This window comes from Polyodon spathula, chromosome 14 (genome assembly GCF_017654505.1).
Source record: "Polyodon spathula isolate WHYD16114869_AA chromosome 14, ASM1765450v1, whole genome shotgun sequence".
Taxonomy (NCBI): Eukaryota; Metazoa; Chordata; class Actinopteri; order Acipenseriformes; family Polyodontidae; genus Polyodon; species Polyodon spathula.
In genome coordinates, this window is record NC_054547.1 from 11993830 (window position 1) to 12008753 (window position 14924).

The 14924-nt window shown below is 40.5% G+C and overlaps 1 protein-coding gene across 2 annotated transcripts; it reads right to left on the minus strand.

Annotated features, from left to right (window-relative positions):
- Nucleotides 1–748: 748 nt before the first annotated feature.
- Nucleotides 749–14175, minus strand: LOC121327017 (5'-AMP-activated protein kinase subunit beta-2-like). Of its 2 annotated transcripts, none has more exons than XM_041270771.1 (8): nucleotides 14096–14175; nucleotides 13464–13656; nucleotides 12966–13132; nucleotides 6094–6187; nucleotides 5849–5963; nucleotides 5623–5756; nucleotides 5072–5140; nucleotides 749–4899 (listed from the first exon to the last, which is right to left on the minus strand). In XM_041270771.1, the coding sequence occupies exons 2-8, from the start codon at nucleotides 13632–13634 to the stop codon at nucleotides 4822–4824; spliced, it is 828 nt and encodes a 275-aa protein (XP_041126705.1). In that variant the 5' UTR covers nucleotides 13635–13656; nucleotides 14096–14175; the 3' UTR covers nucleotides 749–4821. The 2 variants fall into 2 exon arrangements, with proteins under 2 accessions (XP_041126705.1, XP_041126704.1); XM_041270770.1 differs by lacking the exon at nucleotides 14096–14175 and adding an exon at nucleotides 13974–14083.
- Nucleotides 14176–14924: the final 749 nt, after the last annotated feature.

The following is a 14924-nucleotide window of genomic DNA, read 5'->3' on the forward strand; positions in this document are numbered from 1 at the left end:
TGTTGCAGCATCAGCTTTGCCAGGCAGTGGAACACAGAGTATTAATACAAGACCATCTGTGCAATATTAGTAAACACTACTGACTGAACTAATGTATAGTTTAAAGAGTGTAGCATGGAGGGATGTTGATCAACAGATTACTGCTAAAGTTTGGACTATTTAATATGATTCTGATCAATGATATGAAATTTGTCTCAATTGACAGTTGGTGTAGCTATCGTAAGGTGTGACAGTACACCCTTTGGGCTCTAAATTTAGCTATTGGAAAAAACTCTTATAAAAGGAGAAAAACTGATATTTTAGGTTTGGTCCTATTTACTATTTTATCACATTACACTGTTCTAGCACTTTGACATTTAATGGACCAAACCAGAAGTTTTAATCCAGTATTTAATGCACCTTTAAATAACTAGCCTGTGCTTTGCTTTTAGCAAAATACATTACTTTTTATTTATTTTTTATATGTTTTTAAACTGATTGAATCTAGAGATTTATTATATATATATATATATATAATATATATATATATATATTATATATGAAAATTTAAATATTAAGAATATTCTTATTCTTAAGAATATTATACTATTTTTGAATTGTCCTACGTCACAAAGTGTTTAACGGGGTATTACACTCACTCTAAGTGTAGATATTTGTAGTCACATACCAACATTACAGTGTATGGTGAAGATCTAAACTGGTTGAAGGCTTGTAATGGTGTACATGTAACGAGAACATTTAGCAATGTATGTAATGTACATGCATTGGTGTTTCTTCAATTCATGTGTGTTGCTTTGGCTGTACATTAAGCATTGTTGCTGCTGTACATAATATGCTTCCAGTAGTTTAATAGTTAATTGTATTAGGCTGTTACAAGTGTTTGTTTTTTCTGCTTTGTAAGTGTAATGTATATTTAACAGATATACAAACTGAACTGTCAGGGTAGTGTTGCAATAGCATGCTGTTTGCTTTTTTCCTGATGTGTAACATCTTCTATTTTGCTTTTAAAGTGCCATATGTTTTCCTGCTTGTTGTATACAGTATGTCATCCTCGAGCTATATTTGGTCAAGCTGATACAGATTTCATCTAGAAACATATTTATGGATACGTATATCAATATATAAACTGCCTTTCCCTTAATTTTGGGGGCAAAATTCAGTCTGTTTAAATCTATAATTATGTGTATTAATGTTTCAGCTTAAAGCTTTTGACATAGAATTTAGTTAAAAGGTAGAAGTTAGGTAGTGTAATTGCGAGTGGGAACGTTTTACATCAAATATTCTACTGTCTACCATGAAGGCTTTGTTTATGCTCCAGGTTTCTGATTCATCAAAAGATTATTAGGATTATATCTGGAAATGTGCTGACTAGAAACATTAGCTGTTGAGAAGTAAATATCAGTTGTACATTGTACAGGAGCAGTGTGAATAAAGACATTGTTATATTGTGTGTGCTGTAAAAGAAGGGAATTAACAGTGAAGCAAAGCCTTATTTGTGCTGTATGGGTTTCTGCTGTTGTCTGTTTGAACCCTGTATGATATGTATATACTGACTGGAGAGTGGTTTGATTCTAAAGCTGTTTGTGATGTTGAGTGTGTGAAAAGATAAACTTTACAAGTGTACCGGCACAGGCCTTGTTGGCCCTGTTTCTGAAAAAGAAAGTGTTTGTTCTGTAAATTAAGAAGATTGGAAAATGTTTTTGAAGCTTTAGTTTAAAAATAAAAATCAGTAACTCCTATGCGCCTCTTATGTCATTGTTTCCTCAATACAAGATGGGATTGGTTTTAAAAGTGCAATTAGGAGAAAACAAAGTTCCAAAACTGGAAGTTTAATTTAACAGCTTTTCAGTGTTCCTAAGTTTTTGTTTTTTAGGCAGATGTTTTTCCTCTTTCAGAACCAACAGTGGAAATTTCAACTTGAAAGAAAAAAAGCACAGGCTTTTCTCATGTATCTGGACAGACGGAATGACACAGGAGTGTACTTCCCTTTTTTATTATTTGTAAACAGATGCAATAAATTACAAAACACATCAGCACTCTACATCTTCAGAAACACAAGGATGCTGTAAGGCATACAGTACAAGCCAAATCTTTGAAGCACAGTCGCTTATTTTAAGTTACACTTCTGCTGTTCAGGATTCTTCTAAACAAACACACAGACACCTTGGTGTACACACTAAAAGTCACAATGCAATTATATTTAGAAAACGATACAGGTTCTGTGTATGTCAGTACATTATACTTCACACCTGTGGTTTCAGATACTTGATCATGTAGCTGTCTGAATGTGCTGTTACTAGTAAATTAAATACTTAAATTCTTGGTTCTTGTTACTTTCAGGAACATAACTTTCAGTGGCAATACACATCTGTACTTTTAGGCTAAAATAAAAATGAACAAGAACCTGTTCAGTAAATTAATACTGATCTTTTTGGTATGAACTGTTGAGTCTTGATCCAACAATGCCCTGATTCAATTCGGCATGCTACACCATTATCAGCTCAGAAGATACATTGACAGAACTGTTAAGCTTGCTGTCCGACAAACTAGGACACAGTGGATAAAGTGAAGCTTTTCTAAAGCTATTTTTGGGAGCCAATCATTTTGAAAAATAAAATTATAATAATTCATATCACACTGGAAAGGCACAATATGGATGGCATGTGTAAAATACAATTTTCAATTCCTAACTATATCATAAGCCCTTCCAAACTCTGTAAAACACTACTGGCAATACATTAAATATTACTAATCGTTAAATGACATTTTTTGATGATTTATTACTTTAGTTTTCAGGGTTTCTGTAATGCTAGTAAAGTTTTCTAGGTTTCACTTAAGTAATACTTTGCACGGCTTGATACTAATATGTGTTCCTAACAAGTAAGCACGCATTTGTATCATAACCACAACTGCAATTGAAGTTAATGAGGATGCATTACTCTTTAAAATAAGAGTACAGGATTTTTCATCTGCATAGTTTAAAGCTTATATCTTAACATTCATATTCACAGCATTGACAAATGCACAGGCAGTGTGCTTGCAGCATTCTGAGGGCAATGTGAGGCCTGCACGCACCCTACACAAATCTCCTAACAATGTCATTTCTATAAAAAAGATTGATTTCCTTACCCATGATTCATGCCAAATAAGTATATTTGCAATTGAATTATTGTAACAATGTGTGTGTGTGTGTGTGTGTATATATATATATATATATATATATATATATATATATATATATATATATATTCAGCAAATTATTGCCTTTAAATGTTAGTTTCCATTTAAGTTTGTAAAACGTTGTGTTGCTTATTTATATTTTTCAGTTGACTTGAACATTCAAGCCTCTCAAATAAACACTATGGAGGTACAAATCCATTGATGAAAGGCATTGATCACCAGTAATTGTCTATGTTTTCAGCTTGCCATGGTACCATCTGTCTGTAGTGACTTGGCTACAATGTAGTGCAAAACAGATATGTATCTTCCCTTATTATAAATACATTTTAAATTAATTCAGTATGCTGATCTGCTAAATAACTGCAAAGTAACTGAAAATAACTTGTTTTTATATAGTGTGCTAATTTATCACAACACCCCACATACTTGTTGTGCATATGAAATCAAACCACTGTAAATGAAAATCCTGAAACTGTCAAAATAGGCAAATTAAGGTCTCCACACTCCAGATGCAATGCGACTTTTTAAATTGGTGAAGAGACACTTGCAGCAACATGGCCATAACCACCAGAAAAGACACAGAGGCGATGCGACAGGTTTGAAAACTGCCAGATCTACACAACTGTTGAAAATTGCTATTAGCAAAACTATGATCAAGACTGGTACATATTCGTCAACATGATGTGGAAATTATGAGAGTCTTTGATGGTATTTCAACATGTATGGCAATAACTCATACATGCTAGGCTTATCCAGTTCCTTTGAAATAGACTCCTATATATTACCTTTCAAATCTGTATCTTTCTAATTGTGATGGCCTTTGTCATAAGGTCTGGGTATTTTTTCAACAAGTATTATTGTTTTCTCCGTCATTATGGATACTGCTTCACCCTACTGGATCTTGTGCATTGAAGCTGTACTCTGATTGCTCAATGTCCTAGTTGGCACGTGTCAAACCGCAAAAAATAGGATTCAAGCCTATTTATTTTGCGCTGCTCCAGTGCCGCCCTGGTGCCACTCCTATGTCGCGTGTGGTGTGAAAGATACTTATCAAAAGTATAGGTTCTATTCATTTTGACACATCGCCGCATCGCGTCTTGTGGGATAGCAGCCTTTAATGTCTAATTTAATTGATGATTTTAATAGGCCATTTAAATCAGTAAGAGAAAAGGAACACATAGCATGAGACTTTTTAGAAGCTGTTTAAGATGCCTAATTAAAGCACAAACTGGTCTAACATTTTCACACGATAGCCTATTTTTTCTGTAAATACTGATTACTGACTGACATTTTTAATTCTCACACAAGAGGTTTTCATGCAGGTAGGTATATAAAGGAAACAAAATGACAAATCTTGAGGTGTTATAATAAATGTACACACTACTGTATGGTCCAATGCACATACATTGATCGTTTAGACGATGTAAATGTCAAAGACAGCACATGTTAACAATACAATTTAGTAGGGTTTTGTATATTTAATGTTTTACTATGCTGTCAATCTTCCAAAACATGACCACCTATGAGTTGATGCAGGCCTCATATCCCTATTGTAAACCAGTTTCAGTGCAATCACAGCAGATTGAGGTGATACTGATCAGAGAATGAACATGCCAAGAAAATACAGTACTGGAGTTGAGATCAGATGGGCTTGTAGAGTAAAGAAGTGACATATTTCTTTTTGTACCGGTGAGTAGCACTCAGCACCATCACCCCGTCCTGAAAGAATACAAAACAACAGTATATGAACCGTATTATAAACACTTCAGCCTGAGCTTACTAGGCTATGGAATTGCGAATACTAGAAATACACTGCATGGACTACAAGGCTTACTCAAGAGATTTACTTGTTCTGGACAAAGAAATACAGACTTTTAGAGGTAAAACTTACTTTAATAGAAAGTGCATAGAGATGATTTAGCATCACATGGTTTGGCTCAGGCAACAAGGCAGGGTCACACTGAAAAATAATGAAAACACAATTTATAAATTACACAGATAGTAACATAGTTGTCCATTTTAAGATCTGTTATGGTTTAGATCATTAAAAATAGCCCATAGGTAGGCGATCATTAAAATGACTTAAACCCAGTTCAATCAAGTCACAGCAATGTAATTTAAGGATTTCTTTGCTTATTAAGCCCCACTAAAATACCATGTAAATATACTGTATGTCTACATAGTCAGTTACAATGTTTAATGGGCATTATTGTATCTTCTAATCTTCTTTATTCTGCACATGCACAAACAGGTATGAAAAAGTGCTTTTCCTATATATATATATATATATATATATATATATATATATATATATATATATATATATATATATATATATATATATATATATATATAATTGAGTCTAATGTTTTCAGAACAGAATGTCCTTTTCTTTTTAAATTCATTTGAGGTAGAATAAACATTAGGTAAAAGGTTACTCACTGAAATATTGGTGTCCTTGTTCAGGATAACCTGCAGCAGGTGAGGAGGTAAAATGGGAGGAGACTTAAAGCGCTCTTCAGGATGAATTGTGTAGACCTCCTGGCCATAGGGGCCTGGGGGAGAGCTGGACAGGTCTGGAGACAAACAGAGAACAGTTAGCAATGCCAACTGTACTCACCCTCACCAAGAATACTTCAAATTATTGTATAATCGGTCCTGTATTTACCTGACGAATCGGAGCACTCTAGAGAATCTACATTTAGGGCGTCAAAAACCTCAAAATCAGACTTCTTCACCTGGATCAGGTTGTTAATAGTTCCCATCTGGCTGGTAACCACCGGCTAAAATGAATCAAGAGTTAGAAATAGCCCAGTCATACACACGACTGGGTTGTAGTGGAACACAACGGTGGTTCAGAATCAAAGGGTTCACTGTGTTTGGCTCTTGTGAGACCGAGACCCCGTGCGTTACCTCCGAGGTGTCGTACACCCACTGCCCATCCACAAAGAACTTGTACTGGTGCTCGCCCTCTGGCAGGTCAAGGATTGCAACAAAGTCATTGTGGCTGCAGACAGAACACAAATAAGAACACTGTACTAATTAGTCTAAACACAGAAAAACTAAAAAAACAAGCCTATGACCACAATTTAACGGCTGTTGCTTCATTTTCTTGGCTTGAGCAATTATTTACATTGTTCTGGAAGACAATGTAACACAGTCTGACACATCAAGCAAATAACAAAAAGACCTTCAGGACAAAGATAAGTGGCCGAGTCATGATGATGTCGCTAATTCTAATAATTTAGGAAATCAGATTTGAAAGATTTGGTTGCAACACCTTAAATCTTGTTGCTGTCGCAAGTGAGAAAAGCATTTAGTTTCAAGTTTTTATTTCTTATTTCTTGCACTCTGGTTTCAAAGTTAATAAGTTGTCTATAGTCCAAGGCATTTTGACTCACTTGTTCCGATGATGCTATCTTTATCTGAGATTTAGACTTATAAACAAATGTTTAAAAGCAATGTTCTACTAATCCACAGCCATTGCAGCCTCATACATAGTTTAACTACTATTCTACTATACTATTCACCTATTATACTAACCAAAAACAGCTTTGCAGATAAATGCAAGTAATGCATTTATAATCAATGTTTACCATCCAGTTAAAAAATGAAATACATAACCAGCCAACTATGGCTTGTTTAATAGGACATCCACTTACATAAAGGCATCTGAGTAGCTAGATCATTGGGGAAGTAATCATAATCCAATTTAAATTGCAAACATTTGCTTTTATTTGTGCTATCTCTGCCATTAAACACAACATGGTCTCAGACGGTTTGCTCTTGCCACAATAAGTTGAATGTCTGAATACGAAGATATGTCAGGCTTGAGTGCATCTTCCAGGATTTAGTGTAAGCAAATCATTAATTGCAGAACAAAGACGGTTCTTGAAGGTAGGTGTGCTAATGGTGCTACTTGTCAAGATACCACTTACCATGTTTTTCAAATAAATATCTGGGGAAATGTGAATAACATGGGGGGCTGCAACGAAGTGTATATTTTGACCTTCGAAGGTTCGGAACACATTAACTGACAGTACTCATTTGCATAATTTACTGGTGACATCAACACAGCTATCACCTTACGGGTAATCCATATAATTGGAATAAAATATTCACATGTAGTTTAAAAATATGTTATATAGAACTGTAATCATGGTTTTATAATTTAAATAAAAATACATGTTTACTTAAACGTAATTGAAGATGTTTGCGATACATACAGTAAGCTTGCATTGCACAACTGCAGCAGACTTGGGCAAAACAAAGCTTTATTTAACAGTCACTGTTCCAAGCAGGTTATCAGTCACATTTTACTACTGTTAAAAATATTAATACTACTACTACTACTACAATAATAATAATAATAATAATAATAATAATAATAATAATAATAATAATATGAACTTACGCTTGTCAAGTGACTCTACAGATTGGTTACACCTACATGATACAAGTTGCTTGCACAGTTTGAATAAAACCTTTTTTTTTTTTTGGTCGTCTGGGCATTTAACAAAAAATCCCAAACAGCAGAGGGGTTTCAAAACATTTCTTTCAATACAGCTTATGCTATACAGCACTTTGCTGTTCAGATGGAGAATGGAGAAATTAAAGGTTTGCTTCTGGATAACACAAGCTGGAGGGGTGAAGGGGCAGACAATGCTCAGTTTTTTAAATTAAAATGATTAGTGTTATCGTATATTTCAAATATATTCTACCATAGCATTTCTCTTATACTGTCTTGTACACTAGATATTGAGTACATATTTTACAGAACCACTACAACCGCTATGTACCTCCCCACTGCTTTGGATACTATACCCTGCTCCATGCACGGGATAGGCACCATATAGTTTCTACGTATAACGATTTGGTTGTGGATTTTAACACAACTTTTGTTTACGTAATATGCATTATACAAATCAAAAGATCAAATTTTGCATGTGAGCGAGATTTAATGTGTGATTTATTATACTCACACATTGTCAAACAGTTTCTGTTAACAGGAAATAAAAACAAAAAAACAGTGCGTCAATGGCATCTGACGAACATTCGAAGGTTTAAAACGTTAGGTTGTTACCATAACCCTGGTTCCCTGAAAAGAATGACAACCATTACCGAATTTGGGAAGAACCCTCTCTGACCGTCAATCACTGAGCATATATGAAAAAGCTGCCCTATCAAGACCCTGCTGTGAGGAGGAAGTCCCTCCCACCTCCTGTTGAAGAGGGTCATCCTCACAGTAGCATATCGCCATTTTCTTTTAAAATCAGAGGTCAGCTGGGGACACAACCTTGAACGGTAATGGTTGTGTCCCCAAGCGGAATGACAACCATTACCGAATGGAAAGCTGTACTAAAGCTGTTGTGGCTTCAGATTACCGACAGTACAGCCTCGCGGCAATAGCCTCAGAGCCCTCATGACGCCTAAGGTCATGCCGCCTGCAACAACCTAGAGCCCAGAGAGGGCCTCGCTCAGTTTGCAACATCAAGGCAGTAAAAACGTGCAAATGTCTAACTACCTGTCCATGTAGTAGCAATGCAAAGCTCATCCAAGGAGGTGTCATGAAAGAGAGCCCACGAAGTCTCCTGGCCCCTGGTAGAATGGGCCATAATGTCCCCCGGCAAGGGGGAGTCCGTCTGTTCATATGCCAAGCGTATAGCATCTGCCAACCAGTGCGCTAGACATTGCTTCAATAGGGCCTGACCTCTACAGCAGGACCCATAGCAGACAAACAGCTGGTTGGACTGTCTCCAGGACGCTGTCCTATCCAGGTAACAGTGCAGACCCCGGACCAGGCAAAGCGTGTGCTGTCTACGGTTCTCCTCTGACTCGTGCGGGGGAGGTCTGAAAGTTTCCAAAACCACTGGTTGGTTAATATGGAATGAAAATACCACCTGTGGCAAAAAGGCTGGGTTTGTTCAATGTTACCCGCAAGTCATTTCCAATGAACGCCATACATGTGTTATCGATGGACAGCACATGAAGCTCACTTACACGTCTGGCAGATGTAATGGCTATTAAAAACACCACTTTCAAGGAAACAGGGCGCAGTTCTACTGACGCCATGGGTTCAAATGGGGGACCCATAAGGACCCACAGTACCAGTTCCACTTGGGAACCATGCTTTTCATGGGAGGACGAAACCTCTGAGCCCCTTTAAGAAATTGCACTGCCAGGAAGCGTGCCCCAAGGGACACAGAGTCTGATATTGCTGCCAGGTATACCTTCAGAGTGGACGCAGATTTTCCCGCATCAAACATGTGTCGTAAGAAGGTTAGTATTGTCTTAGTAGGGCTGGTCACCGGATTGTGACTTTCAGCAATGCACCAGTCTTGGAAAACTTTATATTATATGAATACTGGGCTCTAGTGTTCGGTACCCTAGCAGACTGTGGTGTCTCTACCACTGCATCTGGCAAACCTTGTCTGGATAGACGGCTCCGTTCAACGGCCAGACCCAGAGTTGGAGCTGGTCTGGGTTCAGGTGCCATAATAACCCCTCCGTTTGGCTCAGCAGGTCCCTGCGTAGCAGGAGCTGACATGGTTGACCCAACAACATGTTGGAGAGGAGAACAAACCAGCCATGTGCTCTCTCCACCCTGATCCTCTCTAGTGTCAGGGGTAATAGCAGTAGCGGAGGGAATGCATACAAGAGCCCCTGTGGCCAGGGGTGAGCTAGCGTGTCTACTCCCAGGGTGCCCCCGTCTCTCTCCATAGAGAACCATAGGGCAATGAGTGGACTCAGCTGTGGTGAAGAGGTAGACTTGTGCAGTACGAAACCTCTCCCAAATCTGTTTCACCGCCTGAGGATGTAGTCTCCATTCCGAGCTGTCTGGACCTCCTCTGGACAGGAGGTCTGCTGCCTTGTTGTCCACACCGAGGAGGGGAACCGCCCTGATGGAACGCAAGTTTCTGTGCGTCCAGGACAGGAGTCTGTGCGCTGCGTGGTGAAGGCCCGGCGAGTGCAGGCCGCCTTGGTGGTTTATGTAGGCTAACACTGTAGTATTGTCTGTCGGGACCAGCACATGTTGGTGAGCTAATTGCTGGCGAAAATTAGATAACGCCAGGGCTACTGCTTGCAGCTCTTCTGTGAGGGAAGCCAAGGGGAGATCCAAGGCACAGATTGCCGGGACAGAGCCACCACTCCAGTGTCTTCCAGCATTGTCTGGACACTCGCACCAGCCGGTGTTGATCGCGAACCGGGTGCACCTTGAGCGTATTTATCCAGGCTTGAAGCAGGTGAATTCTCAGCAGCCCTAAGGGAAGGATTCATGAGGCAGCTGCCATCACCCCCAACAACCTTTGGAATAGTCTGACCTGTAGAAGAGCGTCCCCTCTGAATTGTGAGATTGTGACTTCCAATGACCAAATCCTGTCTTCCAACAGTGAGGAAAGCATGCTCACCAGGAACACTGTGGACTGAGACGAAGTTGCTCTTCTGTTGATGTATGGAGAGCCTTAACTTCGTCACATGATCTACGACCTGCCTGGTGTGTGCTTGGCGCGTGCTTTGGAATGCGCGCAAACTAGCCAATAGTCCAGATAGTCCAGGTTCCGAATACCCTGTAGCCTGAGTTCTGCATCCATGCACTTTGCAAATGTGCTGGGAGCCAGAGAGAGAGAGAGCCTGGGCTCTGTCTCCAGCCGGAGAACTGGAACCCCCTGGCCAGTGGTGGTCCCTTACCGCCGGCTCTTCCTCTGCCTGCTTGCTTGGTCTGGGGTGAAGGGTGGTGTTCAGGCCCCGTTGCCCCTGCAGGCTGAGAAGGCCACCTAGGGCGCTGGCAGTAGGCAGAGAGGTGGGAGAATTTCGAAGCGACCTCCGTGGACTTGTGGGACCTCTCAAGGCTCACATCAATGGTCGCTCCGAATGTCTGCCCCGGTGTAATAGGGGCATCTAATAGTCCCACCTTCTCGGTCACCACGACCTTGGTCTGGGTTAGCCAGAGGTGTCTGCGAGCTGCTACCAGTGCCGCTAGAGACCTGCATGATGCCGGACCTAACCCTCATTAGGTCAGTCATTGCCCTTGTCACCACCTGTAGCTCTCTCGCATCTGCCTCAGTTGTCCAACCCTGCAGCCTCTCTGCCAACTGCGACTACTACAACCATAGCATTGGCCACCCGGACAGATAACGTCATTGACGCATATGCCTTCTTGAGCCTTGTCCCCTCTGGTGAAGGTGAAACCTTGCATCAGTACCGTGCCCATATCCCTGACAGTGGTAATCGTTCCTAGGCCAGCTTCTTGGGCTTCTGCACCTCCGTGCGGAAGGAGAGATGTATTTCCTGGATGACCACCTGCCTCCTGGGGAATGTCCCATTGTGCGATGTCTCCTAGGCGGCGACCATCTCGCCTCCACAGACGGATGCCTACGCCTCTGCACTGGCGGTGGAGAGGGTAAAGGTGATCCACGGGTATTAGGGAGATCCATGGTCACAGTGGCAGGCAGGGTTCTTGAGGACCTTTGGGAAGGGCCCTGGACCACTGATCTCATTCTCCCCTGCCCTCGGGAGAGAGACTCTGCTGGGGAGAGGGCTGCCCTCCTGTGCTTAGTTCGTTTATAGAACTTATGGCAGGGAGAGCAGTCCAACACGCCTGCCAGCGGCCTGGCCGCATGGTCTGGCCCTAGGCATCTGGCGCAGGACAGATGTTCGTCCTGCCTGGGGAGCTTTGTCGCGCACTGGTCACACTGGTGGAAACCAGCACAGGACCCAGTGGCGCGCACTGACATGAGCGGGACATTAGTGTCGAGCTGATGTTAATCGGCGCAGAGAAATCGGCGTTGAGTCGAGGGTGCACCGATCGGTGTCGGTACCCAGAAAGCGCAGACTAAGCCGGGCTGGCCATCGGTGCCGAGAAAGCGCCAAAGGGAGACCGCAGTCGGTGCCAAGTCTCGGCATTGCACTGAGCGGTGCTGAATTATTTGGGCGTCAGGGGCGGCGCCGAAGATGTTTTCAACAGGTGCCGATCGATCGGCGTCGGAGGCGGCCTCGAGGAGCTGTTCAAGCCGGTGCCGAGTTAATACAGTGTCGGGGTCAGCGCCCAGGAGAGCGCGGTCGATGCCGTGCTGATGTAGTCGAGTGAATCGGCGTCGGTGTCGATGGAAAGCGCAGCCATGCAAGGAAAGCTCGAGGCTTGAGAGGGCCACGTAGGCCTGAGCTGCAAGGTAGCTGAGGCCGAGTAAATTGGAGTAGAGGACGATGCCGTGAGCCCGTGGGGTCAATCTACAGCACCACAATAGCTCAATCAACGGTAATTCAACACTACACGAGGTAGTAAAGAGAGTAATGGCCGCTTGTCAATCTCAACAGAGGAGTCAAGACCAATTCTAATCAGTGAAAACTGACGCAAGACTTAGGCAAAGGCAATCTCAAAAAAAACTCAAGTGTAGCTTACCATGTGAAAAGTTAATTTGTAGGCTCAAAAGAACCAACAAATCAGTCAATTTCCAGAGCAAAGGCGCACGAGGCAATCTGTGACCTGACTCAGTGGACTGAGAGAGAAAATGGCGATATGCTACTGTGAGGAGGACTCTCTTCAACAGGAGGTGGGAGGGACTTCTTCCTCACAGCAAGGCCCTGATAGGGCAGATTTTTGTATATGCTCAGTGATTGAAGGTCAGAGAGGGCTCTTCCCCCACTGGGTAACGGTTGTCATTCCACTTGAAAGGGAACAATCTTCGAATCCCTAGCGAACGAACCTTCGAACACAGCCCTAATAATACAAACATGAAATTGCAAATAATCAGATTTTAAAAGCTACAGAATATATGTAGACATACCTTTTGTTGAGTGGGATCTTAGTGGCCCAACTGTTGAATGACCCTGCAATATACACCTCCTTCCCACCTCCTGCCCAGCGAATTACAGTGGGTCTTGCCTGCTGTGGTGGCTTTACTGGTTCCTTGGAATCAGGTATGAAATGCATAAACTCCTTCTCCGCTGAAGGCTGAAACATTAAACACAGATTTACTTAACCATTCAATATTGAAGGCAAACATACTTTAGAATACTTTAAGAAAAAAACAAAACACTAATCATGCTATTTCTTAGATTAATCCTATGGCAACTAGTTATTTTACCAAGCAATATAACAGTCTACGTATTATAATTATTGTGCACTTTTGCAATTGAGCATGCATTTAAGTTGAAATACAACAACAAACCACAGTTCTACATATTACACATAAAAAAGCACATTTCTCTTTTTTGTGAGTCCACTATTGAGGAGATTCAAGCGCAGTTTTATAGCAGGATGCACACTTGCTTGTGTTAACTACCTTTGATTCCAGGATGTGTGTGTTGAAGATGTTGGGATCGTCAGAGCTGTCCACCATGATTTTGCTCGGTTCTTGTTCTTTAACTATCTGGCTGCTCGACACCCCATCAACGCGTTGGGATTTCGCTCCATGACGATCACCCGAGACCCTTTCACTTGATGTATTCCCCATTTCTCTCTACCGCACACAAGTGCTGAATTGATAAAGAATTAGATATAACATATAAGTGTACCATCTACTAACACTGCAATCCTTTCCAATATTAAGTGCATCGTATCTTCCTCCCAACCGCAAAGCTATTTTTAAAACCTGAAACAAAAGTACAATTAATGTCTTTTCTCTGCGGTTCCGTGGTAGCTATTTATGTAAACTGCAGTTGCAAAACAATAAATAATTACTAGATATCCTAACCTACTATATTTTCAACCAAAAAGTTATCGTCTCCAACCATTGATGGATTTTTTCTAAACATACACTGCTATGTAAACAAAGACGGACATACTTATTTACCTCTTCAGACAGAGTAGTTTGACATTCAGTGGTATCTCTCAATTAATATACGACTTTGCATATGTATTTTTAAACTTAATGATAATACATAACATTTTGTGAGGCTAGAAAAAATATCTTACTTGGCTTTATATGTATATTAGTTTATTGCTTCATGAAACACCACTCAGCCGCCCCGCCCACATTCCTGTTTGACAACAACCTACAAGAATCAACTGCTATGGCGACTCCAAAGGCACATTCCAAACGAGTAAAAAGCAGCTCTGGACGGCTTTTCTATATTTTTAGCTACTCACTACCCCTTACGTACTATTGGCGCAGTTGATGTTATTTTGTTCTGGGTTACAAGTAAGAAATTACTTTTTTTCCCCCAATTCCCAGCTCTCCAGCAGTTGTTGTTTGTTATTATTATTATTATATTATTATTATTATTATTATTATTATTATTATTATTATTATTATTATTATTATTATTATTATTATTATTATTATCACATAAACCTCTTACATTAATAATGTTCTTCCTCACTCACATCACTGTGAGGAGAATTCCAGAATTCCATTTAACAGTTGTTCTGTATAATGAAAAATGTCCAGAAAATGGGCTGGATTGTTATTTTGTAGTACCTATTTATCCCATCGCCAGGCATTGTATAATTAAGCAATAAGGCAGGAGGGAGTATGGGGTGTGTGTTAGGGTTAGGGTTAATTGTATTTTTTTTTTAGAAAGAAGCATTCCCTTTCCACATCTGAAACAATAGTTTCCATAAATGTGGTTAGTTTGTCTGTAAAACATGCCTTTTGCCAGTGCTTGGGGTTATTCTAAAGCAAATCTCAGTCATGGCAACATCCCAATGGAATAGCTAATATCAGTGTTCAAAAGAAAACTGCCTTTAAAAAAACTGAATTAATTATAGATATTAATACAACAACAAATAGCACAACTCATTT